Genomic DNA, 23,638 nt, shown 5'->3' on the forward strand with positions numbered 1-23,638 from the left:
TTGAAGATTGAGACAAAAATTTATTATATAATTCTGAATTATATGATTTTAATTAATCACAATATGTTAACTAAATTTTAAATTGTAATTAGTCCGGACCATGTATTGCCGGCCCTTTAAAAATTTCTTGATAGAGACAATTGCCCTGATGGACCTTTAGGACTATGGAGTTAGGCATGTCTTAGTTGTACATGGACCTCAAAATTAACTCAGGTCTAGCTAAATAGTAGTATATGGCTTGTGGTCTGTAGTCATTTACTTCCACATAATTGCAATGAAGTGCCACTTCGAAATTTGCAACAGCTAGAGTGCAACGGAATCGATCACAAATTATATGTACATGAAATTAAGAAATAAAAACAAAAGCCTCTTGTCATTCATAACGGGTGAAGAAGTACAGGTAAAAGAATAAATAAAGAACCTGAAATTGTAGTGGGATGAATTTGTACCATGTTTGGGTCGAATTTGTGACAAATGTAGAGAAACATAAGTCTGAAAGGGGAGCGTACTCCTTTGTTTGGAAGTTCAAATTTCGGAATTTTTTTTTTTAATTTGTTTTTCAAAGAATAATTTTATGTTTTCAAAAAATTGAAAGTTAAAAGTTTGTATAGAAATTTGACATGATTAGTTCAGTTTTCGGTTTTCAGATAATAGTTGTTTTTAGAAGTGAAAAAACAAATAAATGAAAAGGAAAATGGGTTAATAATTTTTTTTATAAAGCAATATTTCTCAAACTCAATTTCCTTGTATTATTTGAACACTTGCTATCACACCAAACAATGACCTATTTTGATTTAGCTATTATCTCTCTCTTTCTCCTGTAAATTATCTGTTATTTTCATTTACACCGTATTTAAGTTTTTAAATGTGAATAAATAATTACAATTTTTTTTTAAATTTTTTTTAAAGGAATGCTAGGGGCTTAATGGTCAAATGTCAAGTAACGAATAATTGATTAATCTTAAATTTAAAAATAAAAGCGTTATGATTATATATGTGGGTGTGTGACAGTGTGTATATATATTCGTAGCCTCGAAACCCCCCTGACACGCCTCTGCTGACTGACTGCGCCTCTTTTTAATACCAAACGCGGAGTAGTCCGATTTCGCGTTCCCGCCGCCCGCACCATTTTACTCTCTCTCTCTAAAAAGCTTTTCAAGAAAGCTGTAGAACCTCACAATTTCATCACCAACAGAGCCTCTCTCTCCCTTAAGCTCTCTCTGTGTGCGAAATGGCAAAGTCGAAGAAGCAATGTTACATTTCAGTTCCCTCTCAGATAATCAACTCTCTCTCATCATCTTCGCTTCAATCTCTCCTTCTCTCTCCTAAAAAATCTTCAAAGATCTCGAAGGCGAAGCTTTTGAAGAACCCAAGATTCTGGTTCTTCTTTCTCTTTCTCTTTGGTTTCGTCGGAATGTTCTTCAAGATGGGTCTCAATCTAGATCCCCTGATTCCATTCTCGCAAAACCCATGCTCGATTCCTCAACAAGGGGCCTCAATCTCAAATGGGTATTCGGATTCGCAGCTCAATACTGTGTCTTTAAGCGAGAAAAATGGTGGGGATGTGGAGAGAGACGAAGTACAGAGTGGGTTTTGGAAACAACCTGATGGGTTGGGTTATAGACCCTGTTTGGATTTCAGCAATGAGTATAGAAGATGGAGTGGTGATATTGTGAAGGACAGGACAAAGTATCTGATGGTGGTGGTCTCTGGTGGTATGAATCAGCAGAGGAATCAGATAGTTGATGCTGTCGTGATTGCCAGAATTCTTGGGGCTGCTTTGGTTGTTCCAATCTTGCAAGTCAATGTCATTTGGGGCGATGAAAGGTACTCTCTTTTTTTGCCCCAATTCCTTATTTTGTCACATTTTGATTTATACAGCAAATACCCATTGTATTTATTTTGAATCTATACCATTTTGATTCAATTTGAGAAACACCCTTTTTAGAGTTTTATTTTAAATTTAGCATATTATCTTGTATTATAGCTGATTCCATTTATATATTTGGAATAGTTCCTTATTTTATCACATTTGATTTACATAGCAGATACCCATTGTATTTATTTGGCATTACAATCCTTTGAGGGGTCCATATTTTGAATCTATATCATTTTTATTCAATTTGACCTACACCCATTTTAGATTTTTATTTATTTTAGTATATAAGTTAAGATCTTCTTCTTGTTCTTCTTTTTTATTCTTTTTATTTTTATTTATATATTTATTCAATTTAGCATACCATCTTGTAATTATAGCTGATTCCATATATATTTTGGGACTAGTTCCTAATTTGATGTTGTTTTGATTTCATAGATGATGCCTATTTGATTTATAGTTGAGTTTTCCATTGAATTTATTTTGTTTCTTAGGGAATGTTGCACTGATTGTCTGGCTGAGGAGATGACTAATTTGTTATTGTGTGTGTTCTATGATGGGTGCAGTGAATTTTCTGATATATTTGATATGGAACACTTCAAGAGAGTTCTTGCCAACGACGTACGGATAGTTTCCTCGCTTCCCTCAACACATTTGATGTCAAGACCTGTGGAGGAGAAGCGAACGCCACTTCATGTCTCGCCTCAATGGATTCGAGCTCGGTACCTCAGACGGGTAAGAAGCATTGCGCTTTTTGTGCTTTGAAATTTACTTATTGGCCTTCTTCTTTGCTTTTCGTTACTTAAAAAGATTGATTTTGGTAATTAGTTAGTCTAAAATGTGGGAGAGAAGCCGACCCCATTCAAATGGGACTTTAAGGATGATGATGATAAAAATGTGGGAGAGAAAAAGAAAACCATGTTAGCATTTAGCATTTGCTGGACCATCAGGGTCCACAATTCATTAACAGTGATATGAAGGGAAAAAGAAAACCATGTTAGTAATATTAATGCTAGTTGGTTGGGTGTTTTTAAGTTTTGCAAGTCTTGTTTGTTTATCAATTATGGTAGTTGTGGAAGTGTGAGACTGGTTCAACCTTTGGAAATGCCAACAATTTATTTAATTTTAAACTGCAATGGTATGGAGAGAGAACAGAAGTTTGAATTGTCAAAACAGGTTTAACTTTTGTGGCCTATCAATTTATGAGCCGTCTATTTGGATCATTGGCCAGAACTTTATATTAACAGGCTGTATAAATTGTTGGATTTATATGCCTTGTTTTAATCTATGACTTTTATTTACTGTATCAGAGGCTTTTCTATTTCAATTGATGGACTTTTATCCCATTTTTATTTTATCTATTTGTTTTCACCATTTTGCTTTATTAGTTTAAAAGTTATCCACATAAAAATGATGCGATTCTGTTGGTTTCTGCAGCTCAGGAGAGATGGTGTTTTGCTCTTACGAGGTCTGGATTCAAGGCTCTCAAAGGATCTCCCTTCTGATCTTCAAAAGCTTCGATGCAAGGTATTTTTGGTTCTCATCTTTCTGATACTTGATTTGTGTTATTTTTGTATTTCTAATTGGACAAGTCAAACTTACAAAGTCGAGAAAATAAGGAGCCAATGCATGAATTTTGCAACTAAAAGTTTTGACCTTATAAGTGGAATATCCAATATGATTCAAAGTGATGAAACTTGAGGATCTTACTTGTGTGCTTGACTGAATTGCCATTTAACTCCTAATTTAGCGGTTAATCCCAAACATTGCTGCTTTTAATCTACTTTCTCTGAATTTAGGTGGCATTTCATGCGCTGAAGTTTGCCCCTCAAATCCTAGAACTTGGTAACAAGCTCACAGAGAGGATGCATAGCAAGGGACCTTATCTTGCTCTTCATCTCAGAATGGAGAAGGATGTATGGGTGAGGACAGGTTGTCTTCCTGGTTTGAGTCATGAGTATGATGAGATAATTAACAACGAGAGAAAATTACGGCCAGAACTCTTAACTTCGAGATCAAACATGAGTTACCATGATAGAAAGCTTGCAGGTCTCTGCCCCTTAACTCCCTTGGAGGTTACACGGTGAGTTTTAAAGCTATCCGATTAAATTTTCTCCATTTTACATTGATTTTTTAAGTTATTTCTAAATTTGTTGTAGCTGAATGAGATTATTTTTGTTATATGTTCTAGGTTGCTTAAAGCTCTAGGAGCTCCAAAGAGTGCGAGAATATACTGGGCTGGAGGGAATCCATTTGGTGGGACAGAAACCTTGCTACCCTTAACTAAAGAATTTCCTCATTTCTACAACAAGGAAGACCTGGCCTTGCCCGGGGAGCTTGAGCCATTTGCAAAGAAAGCCTCGTTTATGGCTGCCATTGATTATATAGTTTCCGAGAACAGTGACGTGTTTATGCCATCTCATGGTGGAAATATGGGTCACGCAATTCAGGTATTGCCACCATCACTATCATCATTACAAATTTCCATTATCTCTATTGTTTCGTATATTCTAGTTGATGAAATTATTCCCAAGAATGGAAATCACCCCAAAATACTTCCCCGGCTTATCTGACCTAATCAAATGGATTTTATGAGTTGAAGGGGTGCAATTGTGTTACAAGATCCCTGGAGATTTCAAATTTAAGTAAAGAACATAAATGAGTGAGTGAGTGACTGTGTTCTTTGACCATAAACAACACAACCCTGTTATTAAACTATAGGATTTCACTACATTTATATAATTCATCTCTTTTATTTATCTTCTGATCAATTAGATGGAGTTTTAATAGAACTGAGGCATTCGGATAATAACTATAATTTTGTATTTGGTGCAGGGACATAGGGCCTACGCAGGGCACAAGAAATATATTACGCCAAACAAAAGACACATGCTCCCATATTTTCTAAACTCCTCTCTCCCTGAAGCAGAGTTCAATAGTATAATAATGGACTTGCACCTTGACTCTTTAGGGCAGCCAGAACTCAGGACTAGCAAAGCTGGAAGAGATGTCACGAAGTTTCCCATCCCCGAGTGTATGTGTAATGATTCCCGTAGACATTCTCTATTGTAGTTGAATCCTGCAAGCTTCATGAAATGAGAGATTCACTAGGGTGACATGTTGGAGCCAATCGAAAGTCCTTGAACCGGAGCCCTTTAAAACCTGCGAGTTTGGGGCACAATGTGGCTTCTTCAAAGCACCATTTGGAAACATTGTTTCTGGTGGCAGTCACTTTCGGTCAGTACACTGAAAGGCTCGTTGATGCTTTTTCATACACCTTTAGCCACTTGCTTTGAGAGTGCATGTGAGGGAGATGGATGGTTTTGTATAACAATACGGTACTTGATATGGCTTCATTTTTTGATTCTTTAGAAAGATAGAATGGGAGGCTGAGGGAAAGCAATATATTTTAGGAGTTGTAGATTTTTTTTATTCATTTCATTCTTTTGTAATGCATCTATATACCACACTCGAATAAATGTATATATTTTTGTAGAGAAGTTTATCTATTGAGATTATTACATATTGTCCACTTTCTTTCTTCTTCAATTTCTCAAATATGGATAAATATACTTCAAATCTTTATGTTTGCCATTCCAAAGAGTCCAAACCTCCAGTCTGTCACAACATTGTTGTCATATTCGTGCATGAGTAATTCCTTCCCTGAAAGCTATCAGTTTACATACCCCCGGTACACAACATGACGTGAAAGTTGAAGGAAAATATTTTTCTAAGAAAATGTTTTAATTTTTCAGGTAAAATTTTTATTTTTTCTTTTTCTGTGTTTGACAAAGATCTAAATCGAGATTGAGGTCGAGTCCATCAAGTGAGTTGTGTAAAATAATTTGTGAAAAGTTAATGAGTAAGTTATTTTTGTTAGGTTTTAATTATTATTATTATTTTTCATCGTAAATGTTTTACAACAACCAAATACCAAAAAATAAAAAAATTTTGAAATATATTTTTACATCCAAATAAACGAAGCCTAAATGTCCATCATGTTTTGTGCATTGCACTCTTCTTTAAATGTCGTGATCCACTTATTTTAATTAACCAATGCTGCCAAATCAAATTATGTTTACACATACCATCTGGTGAAGCTCATTGAGTCTAATAGGATAGTTCTGTTTTAGAACTAAACAATCTTTGCACCACTTAATTAGGCTTACAAGCGGCCGAATATAATTATTTCAGGACTTATTCGATTTAATCATACCACGTAATGCTTTAAAAAGGATTCCGAGTGAATTATTTCAGCTCTACGCTTTATTTTCATTGAATCAAAATTCAATCAAGTAGAGAGCATTAAGTTCAATTATTTTATTTGGAGATGCTATTAGGAGGTCCCTTTCTTGTGACCCCATGCTCTGAGAATGGTTTCAAGAGCTCATATGGAACAACACCATTCTTCAGATTCAAACCATTTTACAAATGACCACTCAATTTCAGTGTCTTTCAAGTAAAATAGCTAGCTAGGCTTCCTACTGTCCTTATTGGAATGAGAGAAACACTCTGTGTTTCCAATTTCGGTGTCCTTGATGCATTCTTATCCTCATCTCTCCCTATAACTCCTCCCTACCGGCACTAGTCTCTGATGGTTTATCTTCAACACTGTTCTTGAAGTGGAATTTGGCCCTATTTGATGCAATATCATCCAATTCGTCTCTAATTATTTTAGTAAAAAATGAACTCTTAAAATAGATAATTTTGTTATTAGTCCTTTTTTCTTTTTCGTGATTTAATATAAATTGAAATTAATTCCTTCTTGCTATACACCACTGAATCGTAAATCATAACCAGAAAATTAACAACATATTATATATATTGATAGAACAAATTGCCAATACATTCACTGCAAAATACCCAATATTGTAATTACAATTGATGCATTCAACTTTACAACAATCGATCAGTCCAAGCACCGCCAATGTAAATTAATTATTCTGTTGGCATCTTGAAGCGACAAATCGGACAAAAATGACTCGTCCCTAACCAGTGAACAATGCAGTGTCCATGAAAATAATGAGAGCATGGCATGCAAGTTAACACTTCCGACCCAAACCGAAACTTGTCCAAACAGATCATACATTGATCCATGGATCCCTCGAGTACAATCACTTTCAATAATGCCTCAATGGATGATTTACTTGCTGGTGCCGTCTTTAACCCATCGTCTTCCATGGAATCTGTCACAGTCCTCCTTAATGCCCAAGTTTCTGGCCTTCTCTGAGAAATCGTCATGACAAGAAAGGGTACGCTAGTTGTTGAATTTGTGTCTGCAGTCAAGCCATGACAAAAACAGAGAATTTCACGGAATAGACCGTCACTGATGGAGGTGATTCCGACCGTAGAGAGGAATTGAGAGAAGCACGAGCGTGCTGTTTCATCGGACGACAACACCGTTGTTGAAATCGGGTACTTATTTTCTGTCACACCGGGAATTCCATTGTTGTATGTAACTAATGCTGTCAGGCCAAACGAATCAGACCACAATGATTTACGGCCAAGATGAATAATATGTTTCTCCAACGTCCATTCATACGGTTCTTCAAAGAAAATCTGATGCAGAGAATGATTATTGGCGTCCATGAAAAATACTTTCACTGCTAAAAGGAAGAGAGAGAGAATAGAAAGAATAAGGCGGCCGGTGTGCTTGGGCTAGGTGGCGGTCATATATATATATATATATTACTTGCCAAAAACGTTTCAGATGGAAAAGGAGATATTACTTGCCAACAAAGTTTCAGGTTTTGGGAGATTGGGTTGGAATTTAGCTTCGTATATATTGACAAAAATCTATAGATAATACAGATATAAATGGAGGGTTTCCTTTCTTTGTTTTCTCATTTACTTCGGTAAATTAGGGTTTTCTTTTATATTTTTATTGGGCAATACAACCCAACTTTAGTCGGAGCGGCCCATAGGCACAAAGAAAACAAAGGTCGCAAAACGCAAATAGTGGCCCAATCAAACTCTGGAGAACAACTACTTTAAAATCCGATTCTGAAACAGTAGGTGGTTTGTGCCTTTGTTTTTTGGGCCATGTTTTGTTATCATTTGTTCACATGGGCCTATGGCCTGTTTCTTCAGCCTATGCTGAAGCCTACTTTAATTTATACAACATGCTCATTATTTATTATTAAAAAAAAACACTCACTTCTTTGTTCTTATGTTTCAAAAATAAATCTTAGCAAATTAATTACGAAAAAAATTAAAATTTCTAATTTTCCTGCCATTGAACTGAAAACTAAGATTGTACAACACTATTCTTCTTGAAATCTAACCATTTTATCAATTAATTTTTGTTGACTTTTGAGAATCTCAAATTTTTATTTGTAGAAATTTGATACCTAGGTGTTAGAAAATTCCATCTTGCTATTTTGAATGTAACTGTGAGAACAATTTTCAGAGAATTAAATAATTTTTAATTTTTTGAGTGTAAAAATAAACCTGTTTGAAAATACTACAAAACAATTTCTACAGAACAAAAATTCAAAAACCGATTTGATTGTCAAAATTACGTAACAATTTTAAAAGAACAAAAAATTCTCAAAAATCATTACATTTATTTAAGAAAACAAAAACAACACACATACACAACACAAGTGTTCTCTTGTACTTTTAGTGGCACAATCATTTACGTTGAGTTCTACAACTGCATAGAATGTGCAGATAAATCTATCTTCCCCTTGGGCTCTTTGTAAAGCAAAACCAAGAATTACACAACCAACATGAGTTTACATGGAACTGAAATTAAAACAAAAATAATTATATCACAATTAGTAGACATAAAACAGAGCAGCTAGCTCTTCCTTTACTTCAACATTTTCTTTAAATTCCCAACTAAGTTCTTCTTCTACTTCAATATGTGCTAGAGCCTGTACGCTTTTAATGAAACCTGCACAGTTAGCATGTGAGTTGGCTGAAGCAATAATCCAGGATCAAATGTCTCCATACTCAATTATGAATCTCCATTGATTTGTAGACTTGATTTACCAAATGTATGTTATTTGTGCATTTTTCTATGCATCCATATGAGTTTTGATTTTAAAATAATAATAATGGAACACTATGGTGTAACAAAAAATATAGATAAAATAAACAATAATGAAATTAACTAAACACAATTCAATTTGTCAATTGTATTGTGAAGCTTTTTATGCAATCTTGAATCACAATTTCTACCATTAAGGTAAGAATCCTTCCCTGAATATATGGGGAAAACAACAAACGGCTGAGAAAACAACCCCCAAGTTGTCATATTCATGCATGAGTAATTTCTTCCCTGAAAGCTATCAATTTACATAAAATATTTTCCTTTTTTTAGGTAAAAATTTTATTTTTTCTTTTTCAGTATTTGGCAAAGATCTAAATCAAGATTGAGGTCGAGTCTATCAGGTGGATTGTGCAAAATAACTTGTCCATAGTTGATGGATAAGTTATTTTTGTTACGTTTTAATTTTTTTTTCTTCGTAAATGTTTTACAAATACTAAAATACAAAAAAATAAAATAAAATTGAAAAATATTTTACATCCAAACAAATGGAGTCTAAATATCTATTTAGTTTTGTGTACTGCCCTAATCTTTGAATGTCCTGATCTACTTATCTTAATTATCCAATGCTGCCAAATCAAATTATTATTGCACATACCGTCTGTGCAGCTCATGGAGTCTAATAGGATAGTTCTGTTTTAGTACTAAACAATCTTTTGCATCACTTAATTAGCTTCACAAGCGGCCGAATATATTCATTTCAGAATGACTTATTTGATTAAATCGTATCACGTAATCCTTTAAAAAGGACTTGAGTGAATTATTTCAGCTCTACGCTTTATTTTCATTGAATCAAAATTCAATCAAGTAGATGCTATTAGGAACAATACCATTCTTCAAATTCAAACCATTTTACATTCTCTGTTTGTTTAAAATATTCTTTTTTGAATATATATATATATATATATATATATATATATATATATATAAGGTAAAATATTATTTTAGTTTTACTTTATCGGTATTTGGCAAAAGTTTACGTCGAGGTAGAGGTCGAGGTAGAGTTCATCGGGCGGGACATATAAAATAACTTGTCGAAAATTGATGGATAATTTATTTTTATTAAATTTTAATATTTTTTCTTCGTAAATATATTACGGCAACCAAACTCCAAAAAATAAAAAATATAGATTTTACGTCCAAATAAACATAGCCTACTATTATTTATTTATTCCTACTTTTGGAAAAAAACACACACTTTTCCCATATGAAGGTGAGGAAGTGTATATAGTACAATATTTAATACATTCATAAATTGTTATATAACCCAATTGGAAGCCTAAAATGTAGCCCAATTAGATGAACATCGTTTAGACTAATTAGAGGTCCAATTAGACTCTATCCTGTTTCAGCCCGAATAAATGCATAGTAGCCCACTGATTCTTGATAGGCCCATATAGTCTGGGCCTTGATTGGCTAAATCATTTGACCAGCTCTTGGTCCAGACAGTTGAGTAGTCAAAACCCCAACTCGCTCGGAAATGGGCTACACATTAAAAAAAAAAAAAATAACGTAAGAAGAGTGGTCTTATTGGAATTACCACCTACAATTGTGATTTTTGGATAGGCTGATAAGATACATCCAACAACTTGTTCCATTTTGGTAAAACCATATGACAACCACTTTCACTTGGACCGCAAAGATTTTTTTTACTGCATTAAATTATTATTATATCTCAAATGATTAAGAAATTGAATTACAAATCACTCTTTTTTTTTTTTTTTTCCTTCTCTCATCAACATTAAAATAAAAAAAAATTCCCAAACTTACATTACTACTTCCAACCCTAAATTTTGCTATCATCACTCAGTGGTACACCTGCCATCTTGAATCAAAGAAGAGATCCCCTGCTGTGCAGAACAGAGCGAATCTGTGTCATCCCGTGCACCAAAATAGAACCGTTTTAGTGCACCTGTCAAATAGGAACGGATCCCCGTGTGGTGGGGGATTTCATCCCGGATACAGCAGCTGAGAAAAAACCATCAATCTAAAAGTTGTTGAACCAAGTATAATAATCACTACAAGCGCGATAGCATTGAATTAATAGGGAAGTAAGAAACTGGAATTGGAGCTCTACGTGACTTCGATTTGCTCTCAGATTCGTTCATAGAAGCTGATTTCACCTCACAGTCATCTGATATCCGCGATGACGACGAAGATGGGAAGAAGCAACTGAAAAAGGCTGAGAAGAGAGCCATTTTAGAACTTTAATTGTATATATATGAACTCAAATTGTTGTGAAAAGGGCTAATTAAGCAGAGAAAACTTATGGCCAATTAAGTACTCACTAAAAATGGGCTTTAGCTTGTAACTGATATGAGAATTCAGGTGAAATGTTAGTCTATATATATAGTACTGAGAAAACACACACAGCTTGCATAGCAAGAAAGAACAGTCAGGTCACTTGTGATTTATAAATTATAACATGTGAAAATTTTCAAAGTCTTTGTGGCTGCTTTGACCCTTTTCCTTTTTTATTTTTGCTGTGGTGCAATGTATTTTCTTATGTCGCTTTCCACAAGAGCTTTTGGAGCTATTTGAAAAGCTTGGCCAACAAGATTGAGAACATAGTAGGCCCTTTATGCATTTTTTTATGAGGATGTCATACTTTGAAAATCTAGGGTTTCGTGTAGACCAAGTTGGATTTTCAAAAGATCGCCGTGTAGACCACGCTTGTTCAGAGACGCTGGCAATCCAGCCCAGCTACTAACAATCTCTTTCAAAACTTCAAAAAAAAACATGTGTGGTTCATGTTTTTTTTATTTAATTGGCATTCATATATATATATATATATATATTCGTGTAAACCAAGTTGGATTTTTCAAAAGATCGCCGTGTAGACCACTTATGTTCAGAGAGGCTGGCAATCCAGCCCAGCTACTAACAATCTCTTTCAAAACTTAAAAAAAAAACATGTGTGGTTCATGTTTTTTTTCTTTAATTGGTATATATATATATATATATATATATATATATATATGTCTCTTTTGAAATTTAAACTTCTAACATTTTTTTGGATTATAAGAAACTAATACGGTTAGGCCACTGACTTGTTGATATGTGATTCATTTTTTTATAATAAAAAAATAATTTAAAAAAAATAATACTTAAGGAACTGAAATTTGTCTAGTTAGTAGAGTGCAAAACTCTTAAAACAAGCGTGCCCGTGTTCAAGTTTTCGTTTGCTAGGAAAAAATCAAGCAAGAAGTGAATGGCTTATCAATCACCGATTTAGTCATTCACATATCCAGAATCATTCGGCCATTTGGCTTTCCATTTTAAAAGGAATTTTGTCCCTGCATCTACTCATTCAAAAAAAAAAAAAAAAAAAGGTCATTTTTTAAAGAGAACTAAGAGCATCTCCAACCGCTATTTATATATTTTTGTGTAAATTTGATGTGTCAGAATAGATTCAGACAAAAAAAATTGTACTACATATTTTTAGCTCCAACGATTATTTTATACTTTTTGTATAAAAAAAAAATCCCCCAATAACAACCAACCATATGTCATACTCAAGTCCCTACCAAATCTACCCCATTCACTTTACTTGTTTCGCGATTAAATCTCACGTCTCAATCTTCCTCAATTAGGAAAAAAATAATAATTTCCCTCTATATTTCACTTTCCCATCCACCAGTAGCAAACCTTTCTCGCCACCACCAGAATTCTAACTTAATAACAAATAATAAAATAAGATTCAAGTATGTAGAAACTACATAATCAAATGTTTTATATCAACAATTATATAAAAAAGATGATCTAAAAAAACCCCTAGAATTTACTGTGATGATTGCAGAAAATAAGATCAAACGAAAGTGATGAATCAAACTATGTTTATTAAAAAATAATAGTAACAAATAAAAGATATATGGTCGAACAATTTTTACCTTGCCGCCAATTGCAGATTCTTCTCTATGGTGCTCTAAAAAAGTGGAAAAAAAAAAAAAAAAAAAAAAAAAAAGACGTAAAGGAATGAGAGAGAAGGAAGAGAACATCGAGTGGGAAAGGGAGAAGAGAGAGAAAATATACTTACGTGGCTGTGTAAAAGGGCTGTGTAAAATACACAACCTATTTACACATTGGTGATGTGATAGTGTATCTTAACAGACTGCTGGAGATGAAAAAATATTACAAATCATATGTGACAGTGTGTATTTTACACAAAAAGATTTTTTAACATACCTCTAGAGATGCTTTAATCAAACAAACTCTTAACTAAAATTTCAAAGGTAAACTATATGGTACCATTAGGTTAACAATTAAGTTATTTGGGAATATCTAGTCGGCAGATTGTATTTAAAATTACAAGAAATTTAATTAAAAATTTTAAAGTAAAATTTATCCAATTTTAAATAAGAATTATTATATATAAATTGTGCCAATGGCTCATATTTACCATTTGATAAAATCAGAGTTTCATAGTTTCACAAAAATGAATACCTGAAAAAACACTATTTATCTTCACTGAGGTACCATTTTAGGGCATATAGTACCACTTCTTATCATTAGGTTAATACACAAAAAGTGGTACCTATGTGAATAAAAGTGGTACCTTTATGCCCAAAACAAAAGTGGTACCTGATGCACAAAAAGTGGTACTTCTGTGCACAAAAAGTGGTACCCATGTGCCTAAAAATGGTAATTCATTGAAATTAAACACTGTTTTTCTATGTCCACGTTAGCATTTTGATCAACTTTATTTTTTTTAAATTATGAGACTTTGACTCCATTAAATAATAAATATAGGTCATTAACACCATTTATATGTAATAATCCCTTTTAAATATAAAGCACCTATTCAATACTTCAAAACATAAAATTATTGTTATTAATTAATGTTTTCAAATTTCAAATTTAAAAATCAAATTTATAGTTATAGACGATGGGCTCTGAGCCACTAACTTACTCATCATCTCTTTTGAGGCTAAATGTATAAACTTGGGAATTACATATACTCTCTTCTCTCCTCACAATACTCACCTTAAACCCCATCTCTCTATACGTAAACCCATATATATTTATAGTCTTCAAAACTCAATTTCTTGTTCGATAAATATTCCTCAACTTGCTTGCAAGGAGTTACCATATCAGTCTTCAACTCTAAAATAGCAGGTACAACTTCTTCCTGGCCAAATCTTTAGCCTTTTCCCTAAGTTTCTAGTTTCCAAAATTGATTAGGAAACTATTTCTCGTAACTTCCCAATAACTCACTACCCAGCCAAGTGGAATTGGTTCCGTCCCATGGAATCGATTGCACTTTTGCAGTAGCCAAAGCTAACAAAAACTGTATGCACAAGTGGAACCGGTTCCACCCCATGGAACCGGTTGTATTTTGGCAATAGCCAAATCCAAATCTATAACGTCACACGCGAAACTGGTTGCAATATGCCAGTAGCCAATGCAGACACCAAAATCCGTAAATTTAAGCATTCATTTTTTTCACGTAATTAACATATGATCATACTATGTTTTGATCGCATGCTCTACCATAGCTCCACCTCGAACAATGATCATAGCCCAACCTCAATTGAAGATTTCTACACCTCAAATAAAACACTATAATAAAATTGAGAAGCACTCTAACATGACAGTGGTCCATTGAAATCATTCCCATCTAGCATGAATAAATGCACAATAGCCCACTTCTCTTAGGGCCATGCGGGGAAGTGGGATGGGCCTTGACTTGGTATCATTTGAGACATTCATTGCTCACCTCCCTGGTTTTGATTTTAAATCATTAAGGTTGTAGAAGAAATTAGGTATTGCTTGGTTTGTAATTTTGAAAACCGTTTTCAAGAACTTAGAAAATAGAAAACTGTTATCAGAGAATAATCCTTTATAGTTATTTGAAAAACAGACATTTTAATAACTGAGTTTTTAGAAATCAGTTTTCAGAAAACTGAACCAAGCAGAATTTTTTGTACAGTTTTATGTTCTCATAAAACTGTTTCCATCGTTACAAACCAAGCAGGTCCTAACTTTTGAAAACTTAGATTGCATGATGTGGGCCTTTTATATATGGAGAAAATTTTGGTCTACCGTGTTGGTAATGACATATACGGCTTCGTTTTACTTCTTCTGTGTTTGGCAAAGGTTTAGGTCGAGTCCATCGGGCGAGACATGTAAAATAACTTGTCAAAAATTGATAAGTAAAATTGATAAGTAAGTTATTCTTGTTAGATTTTAATATTTTTTTATTCGTAAATATTTTAAGACAATCAAATAGCAAAAAATAAAAAAAAATATTTTGTAAAAAATATTTTACATCCTAACAAATGGAGCCTGAAATTTTTTGGAGAAATAAGTTTTAATATAACAACCATTATAGTTTTTTCCTCTTAAATATTTGATTTTGCCACCATTATTCCTGAAATATTAACAATAAAAACAGAGAAGAGAGAGAGAGAAAAAAAATTCAGTACAGTATTGAACAAAGACCACAAATGATTGAGGAAATTCATTGTTGGATCGATAGACTCCCACTTAGACCACAAAGATCTTATTACTAATTATAATATCGTAAATGATTGAGAAAATTGAACTACATATCATTCTTCTTCTTCTTCTCATCAACATTTTTAAATATACAAAAAAAAAAAAAAAAAAAAAAAAAAAAAAAAAAAAAACCCCACTAATTCCCAAACTTACATTTATACTTCGAAACCATAATTTTGCTATCATCCCTCTTCATTGGTACACCTGCCTTGATTAATTAGTTGTCTGAACCATATAAGACGGAGCAGAGTGAATCTTGTGCCGTACTGTGCACCGGACTAACATGACCGGATCCCTGTACAGGAGGGGATTTGGTCCCTGAAGCAGCAGCCGAGAAAAAAGGCATCAATCTAAAATGGCATCAATCTTGTGTATAACCATATGCACTAATATCGCATAAGAGTTGTTGAACCAAGAATAACAATCACTACAAGCGCGAGAGCTGTGAATTAATGGGGAAGTAAGAAAGTGGGATTGGAGCTCTACGTGACTTCGATTTGCTTTCAGATTTGTTCACAGAAGCCGATTTCACCTCACAGTCATCTGATATCCGCGACGACGACGCAGACGGCAAGAAGCAACTGAAAAAGGCTGAGAAGAGAGCCATTTTTTAACTTGGTGTTTATGACAACTCAAATTGTTGTGAAAAGGGCTAATTAAGCAGGTTAAACTTATGGTCAATTACTCACTAAAAATGGGTTGTAGTTTGTAACTGATATGAGAATTCAGCTGAAATGTTGCTCCATATATAGAGAGAAAAAAAAACACACAGCTTGCATAGCAAGGAAGAACAGTCAGGCCACTTGTGAGTTGTGAGTTGTGATTTGTAAATTGTAACATGTGAAAATTTTCAAGTCCCTGTGGCTGCTTTGACCTTCGGTTTTTTTTTTTTTTTTTTTTTTTGCTGTGGTGCAATGTATTTTCTTATGTCACTTTCCACAAGAGCTTTTGGAGCTATTTGAAAAGCTTGTCCAACAAGATTGAAACACAAGGCCCTTTATGCATTGTTTATTAGTATGTCAATATCTTTGCTTTCGTGTACACCAAGTTGATTTAAAAATGACCACCGTTACGTGTTGACCAGGATTCTTCAGAGTCTGTGGCAATCCAGCTGCTAACAATCTCTTTCTTTACTTTTAAAAATCGCGTCCACCTCCCCGTGCAAGTATGCAATTGGTCGAGTCCCATCGGCAAAGAAAATAAATCGGGCTGAGTAGGAACTTCGGGCAAGTATGCAATTGGTCGAGTCCCATCGGCAAAGAAAATAAATCGGGTTGAGTAGGAACTTCTCAATCACATGAAATTATTTAATAGTCGTGGTCGATTAACATTTGATGTACCAATTCAACGAAAGCTCGCTCATTTATCATTTGAGGAACCAATTTAATAAAAAATTTCCGATCACAATACTTCATAATATATTAATATTTTTGTGAGGTGAATTTTTTAATTCGAGAGCTTATATTTAGTTGATCATCAAGTATTAATAATACATGACCATTTAATAATTTTTAATCAATCACAAAATTAGTCATTCACGTATCCAAAGCCATTCAGCCATTTGGCTTTCACAAACACGATTATGATTGACAAGAACACGACAATTATACATGTAACACGACACAACATGCGTAACCTGTTTAATAAATAAGTCAAGACTTGGTACAACACGAAAAAACATGTTTAAGTAATTTTTTACATGAACACGATATGTTTATTCTACACATTTAGCAAATGAGTTATTTGTTACACGAACATAATACATTTAGTTAATCGAATTAATCGTGTTTATAAGGTCAAACACGAACACGACACATTTAGTTAGCGGTCAATCTGTGTCGACACAATTATGACACGAACACGATTAGTACAAACTCAAACCTTTTTATCTCGTGTCGTGTTAGCGTATCGTGTCAAATATTGCAACCCCTACTGTTTATAAAATCAGTCCCGACCCACTGATTCTACGCTAGGTCTGTGCTTGTGTTCAACCCCATATTATTTATTTATTTATTTTGTCCAGTCAACTTACAAATTTACAATGCATTTGAAAACTGAACCCTTGCTTTTTAAGTTGAAAGAAAAAAAAAATATCATTGAACCACATGTACGATCCAAGTAATTTAGTCATTTTTGGACAAAAGTTAATTATATTTTTCAAATTGATGCCGTTTAGTTGATGAAATTTGTATTCATTTGATGTTTGGATCAACTAACTGCTCATTAATTGGTACAATGAGTCACTTTATATTGGACAGAATTTGAAATTGCTCATTGATTAGGCTCTTGCAAAGATGTTATTACTGCACTAACTAATTTTAATGTCACAAATGGTTGAGAAAATTGAATTACATATTTTTATTTTATTTTATTTTTTTCACTCTCTCTTCAACATTTGAAAAACAAAAACAAAAACAAAAATAAAAATTAACAACGAATTCCCAAATTTGCATTGCTACTTCCAACCCTCAATCTTGCTATCATGCATCCCTCCTCATTGATACAATTGCCATGATTAATTGGTTATCTGAACCGCCGAAGAGAATCCCCTCCTATGCAGAGAAATCTCGTGCCCGTCGTGTGCATCAAAATAGTACCATCAGACGAACATAATCGGATTCCCGCACAGGAGGGGATCTGGGACCCTGAACCAGCTGAGAAAACTCCATCAATCTATAATGGCATTGTGTAACTATATGCAATATTAATATCACATTCACTTAGAAACCATGAATATCAGTTCTTGAACTAAGAATTAATCACTACAACCGTGATGGCTGCGAATTAATGGGGAAGTAAGAAACCGGGATCGGAGCTTTACATGACTTCGATTTGCTTTCATGTTTGTTCACAGAACCCGCTTTCACGCCACAGCCACCAGCATCACCATCTAATTTCCGTGACGACGACGAGGGTTTGAAGCAACTGAGAAGGGCTGAGAAGAAAGTCATTTTTGAACTTGTGTATATATCTATATATAAACTCAAGTTGTTGTGGACAAGTATTCACTATTAATGGATTGTGAGTCTGCAACCGATATATACGAAAGTTCAGCTGAAATGCTACTATATATATACGGTGAAAAAAGAAGAGCAGTGAGGAGCAAGGAAGGGCAGTGAGGACAATTGTGATGATTTGTAAATTATAAACCGTGCAATTGTTGTTAGTCTTCCAAATTCTTTGAACATTTTTTTGGTCAGTGCAATGTATTTTCTGAGTCACTTTCTTCACAGCTTTTGGACTTATTTGAAAGAGTGTCCAACAAGACTGAGAACATGAGCCTTATCTTTCGACAAGACTGAGAACTTGAGTAGGTCCATCATGTGATACTTTGAAAATCCTGGCTTTCGTGTAGACCAAGTCGGATTTTCAAAAGAGTTGGCCAGACTTGTTGACTACAATCCATCTGTTGAACGATCACTTTCATTAGTTTTAAAGAGTGATCCATATTTTAATTAGGGTAAAATGCAAAAAACCTCCTGGACTGTGGGGAAATTTGTAACTAGCCCCTTGAACTTTTAAAAATGCAAGAAACCTCCTGAACTATGCAAAATTGTTGCAGATCACTCCATCCGTTCAACGTCCGATGATATATGACCGTTAAAATTGGTTTCTTAAATTTAAATGACCATACTGCCCATAAAAGTATGAAAGGACAATAATACCCTTAATTTTAGAACATCGACCAAACAAGCCTTTATCAAAATTTCCCCAAATCCACAACTCTGATTCTCTGAATCGTCCCTGTAACACGTGAAGGTCTTAAAGCGTTCTCAATTTCCTAATTTGGGGGATCGTATGGTTTTACAGCAAGGATGAGTTCATTAAAATCTAGTAAGACAAGATCATCGATTCACCACATGTCAAACTGTAACACAGAGGACGGAATGGTCCAGTGACTATACAGAGGACGGAATGGCAAGAAGCAAGAACTGCCAGTGAACACGGACGTCATGATGCAGAATTATTTCAAGCATCCCATAAATTTTCAAATTGATCAAAAAGGAGACAAAATATTCCATAAACATGCAATTTGTAAAAGCGAAAAAGGAACCCAGTACCATAAATTGGATTATTGGATCTCGTTTTTTGCCAATAACAGTTTTCTGTTTTTAACAAAAAAATATGTTTGATTCAGTTTTCTGAAAAACTCAATTATAAAAAAATTTATTTTCAAAGATCTTGAGGATATATTATTTTTCTTTTTTTAATTATGTGTGACTCATATTTCTCATAATAAAGAAAATACCTAGTAATCAAAAAGGAAAGTGATTAAGGATAATAATTATATGTGGGTGATGCGAGCCTCACACCACCACAAAGGTTTGAACCCTTCTTTTTAGAAAGAAGGAACCTAATATCGCTAGATCTGTTAGTAAATTTTTTTTTTTTTTTTTTAGATAATTATCTTTTATAAGTGTATGAAAACAGTTTTTCTCAAATATTCTCCTGAAATAAGAGGAAATTGTCAATTGATCTAGAGAGCGCTGAACCAAATAAACCTTTAAAGCTTTCAATTTGAAACTTCAAAAGCACTTGTGAAGTAATAAGTTTCAATTTCGAATTATCTTGAGTGTGATTAATTTTTTAGGGGCCACGTCCTTTGACATAGTCCCAGCTTTACCAAATTCGTGTGGAGGGATCGGATGAGTATACTCAAAAATGGGGAAAATAAAAAATTGATATTTTCAGACTCATTCAAGTATTAATTTTTGAAAAATGATACTTGCACCCATTTTATTGTAATGAATTGTTAGACCTGCTTCTTTTAATTAGTCATTTACAAAATAATAATAATAATAATAATAATAAAATAAAAATTGACCCTCCACTTAATGCTCTGATCACATGACTTCGTAGTGTGTTACTTGCAGTGTTTTAAAAAATTCAAACCAATTAATGATTTGTTCATTTTTTATTGTTATTTCATTGGGTAGGTTCTGTTTTGGATCCTCAATGCCTCAAAAAAAATTTAAACCAATTTAATCTGACATATTTTATAATCACATGAATCAATGCGTTGCAACATGCAACTAAAAAATTTCACTTACTAAACGAAAAAAAAAAAATTACTTGCAACTAATGATAATAATAGAGTCCCGTGATACAGTGATAGGCATGGGTGATTACTGGGCAATTTGCATCCTTACAAGAAAGGGAATAGTAGTGGACAATTAAACACAGGACTTTCTTGTTTTTGGGTTACATGTTTTTTTTTAAAAAAAAAAAAAATCAATAGAAGAGTATGTTACTAAATGTGTTCCGATTTTGACATGAGTGACAGCACAACACAACATAATTATTGCTTTCGTTTATTACAAATTTGAGAAAGAAAAAAAAAAAAATTTAACAGTGTATGGAAAAAAACAGAGTGTATGATATAAAAAGACAATGGCCTTTGGAGAGTGTGGCCTCTATTTGATCTTGATCAATTAAAAATTATTATTGCATCACATTTTTCTATTAAGTAAAAGCACATGATGTGAATCATTTAATAATTTCTTTACAAATAAAAAAAATAAAATTAGTAGGAGTAATGGGAGTATTTGGGCATCTAAATGTAATTGATTATATTTGTAATGTTCCCATGCCATTTTAAGTTGGGAAAGAAGTTGGAATCAAGTGAAATAAAATTATTTTCTTTATTTTCTTTATTCTTTTTCAAATGTTATACTGAGTGCTGTGTATCTAGGCTATTTTCCAACATATTGTTCCCACACAATGGTTTTTTTTCTGGTAAGCATCAAGTGGTGCTAAATTTTTTTCGGATGAGATTGAATCCTGAAAAAAAATTAAAAAATAAAAAAGGGCCATGGTTCAGCGGTGACTTCGAATCGTTTTTTAATAGAACCATGAATAAAAAAAGTTCAATATAATAATGTTCTCGTTAAGTTTTTTACTATTAAGTATTTTGATTTTGCCACAATTATTGCTCATTGGTTGGATGGATATATAGGAGCAAAGATCGATCTTATTACTGCATCGATCAAGTAACTATAATAATATCACAAATGATTAAGAAATTGAATTACATACATACATACATATATATATATATATTTCCTCTCATCAACATTGAAAAAAACACTAATTCCCAAACTTATATTGCTACTTCCAACCTTTAATTTTGCTATCATCCCTCCTTATTGGTACACCTACCAAGAATAATAATCACTGCAAACGGGAGAGCTGTGAATTAATGGGGAAGTAAGAAACTGGGTTTGGAGCTCTACATGACTTCGATTTGCTTTGAGAGTTGTTCACAGAAGCCGATTTCACATTTTTATGTGACGGTCATCTGATATTTGCGACGTTGACGATGACGATGATGATGAAAATGACATGAAGCAACTGAAAAAGGCCGAGAAGAGAGCCATTTTTTAACTTAAAACTCAAATTGTTGGGAAGGCTAAGCAGAAAAAGCTTGTCGCTAAGAAGCACATGGGTTGCAACTGATCGATATGAGAGTTAAACTGAAATGCTAATTAATCTCTATTTAGAGTGAGAAAAACACCAGGAGTTTTTTTAATTTAACACAAACTTGCATATATAGCAAGAAAAAACCATTATTATTATTATTATTATAACATTTGCTTTGGTGCAATGTATTTTCTTATGTCACACATGAGCTTTTTGGACCTATTTGAAAGCTTGTCCAACAAGATTGACAACTTAGTAGGTAGGCTCTTGGTTATTAGTACGTCATATATTCTTTGAAAATTGGGTTTTTCAAGCCTTTTAAGTAAGCAGTTAAGACCAAGTTTATCGGTAGGTCGGCCTCGGTGGTCGGTTTTTGGTTATTCGGTTGGAAAAAATATGACGTCATGGTTGATGTTAAGGAAAAATTGTCTAGCAGTTTCTTTTTGCTTCTGGTGGGCCAGGCATTTGATTGCTCCGGCAGTTTGTGTATGACGGTGCATCTTTCTATCTGGAAGATTGTGTATGGCGGTGCAAATTTCTTTCTTTTTGTGGTGTTAATACTCTCTGACACCTTTTAAGTAGTCGGTTGTTGCAAATTTCTTTTTGTTGGGTGTTAGTCCTTGTGTTGGAAGGTTTAGGGTCTTTTGGCGCTGATTGTGGTTTCTTTGTTTTGACTATGGTTACCTATGCTTGCCCATTTAGATGCCGTATGACTATTTTCTTATCAGGTTAAGAGAGAGAGAAAAAAAATAAAAATAAAAATGTTTACTACTAGTATGTTTTAGAATTATAACATGTGCAATAAGACTGCCTATTATATACGTATGTGTGTGTTTAAAACAAAAACAAAAGATGACCAAGTTTTGAGTATTGTAGATAACTTCCTTCTATTAAACATATGTTCTGCATATAATTCCTTTGTACTGTATAAATAGGCAGTCATTCCCTTTAATTTTTTTTTTAAATCATTGGTGTCAACTATTTTCTCTTTAATAAGTGAACGGAATTCAGCACGCAATGGCCCATGTGATATTATATACATTAAAATTATATATAATTTTTTAAAAATAATTATACTATAATACAAAATTTAAAAAAGTAAAATTTTATTACTTAAAGGGTCGCGTGTGCTTTACACTCCTGTGATATCGAGATAGTGTGTATAACCCCTCATTGTTTGTTTACCTCCCCTATATTTTAAAAATGGTGCGAATTAGTGCATTTTGGGCGTTGATCGCTATTGATCGATACCGGAATTACAAAAAGACTAAAATAACCCTCTATTTATGATTTTAAAAAACTAATAATATAACATAAAATGTGAAAAAGACTAAAATAGCCCTCTCAATCTGCAACAATAGTAAAGCTACAGAGCTATGTGGTTCAATTCTCCTTTCATTCTCTCTCACAATTTTCTCACCATGCCATCTCGTCAGATATTGCAGTCATCACCACCGTTGATCATCCCCACCACCGCATCACCACCGTCGATCATCCCTCACCACCACCACCACCACAACAACCACCTCATTCCCCCACTCGCCGGCGGCGTTGCCGCCGCCTTCTCCTGCCTCATTCTCCTCACCGTCTGCTTCCGCAAAATCTCCCTTAAACGCATCGTCCCCGCTGATTCCAAGCCGCCGCACCGCTTCTCCTACTCTTCCCTTCGCTACGCCATCGACAATTTCTCCGAATCTCACCATCTCGGCCAGGGCGGCTTTGGCTCCGTTTACAGCGGAACCCTCACTGACTTGAACCTAGAAGTCGCCGTGAAGGCTATGGACGCCGGT

The 23,638-nt window shown here is 33.9% G+C and overlaps 1 protein-coding gene across 1 annotated transcript; it reads left to right on the forward strand.

Annotated features, from left to right (window-relative positions):
* Positions 1–1,024: 1,024 nt before the first annotated feature.
* On the forward strand, positions 1,025–5,408 carry LOC132299301 (O-fucosyltransferase 20-like). Its single transcript, XM_059795829.1, has 6 exons — positions 1,025–1,827; positions 2,443–2,611; positions 3,314–3,403; positions 3,676–3,959; positions 4,068–4,326; positions 4,712–5,408. Exons 1-6 carry the CDS (start codon positions 1,232–1,234, stop codon positions 4,946–4,948), a joined length of 1,635 nt encoding a protein of 544 aa, XP_059651812.1. The 5' UTR covers positions 1,025–1,231; the 3' UTR covers positions 4,949–5,408.
* The last annotated feature ends 18,230 nt before the right edge of the window (positions 5,409–23,638 follow it).

The sequence above is a fragment of the Cornus florida genome, unplaced genomic scaffold (assembly GCF_030987335.1).
Source record: "Cornus florida cultivar Cherokee Brave unplaced genomic scaffold, ASM3098733v1 CherokeeBrave_3.0.0_Hap2_Chr03, whole genome shotgun sequence".
Classification (NCBI taxonomy): domain Eukaryota; kingdom Viridiplantae; phylum Streptophyta; class Magnoliopsida; order Cornales; family Cornaceae; genus Cornus; species Cornus florida.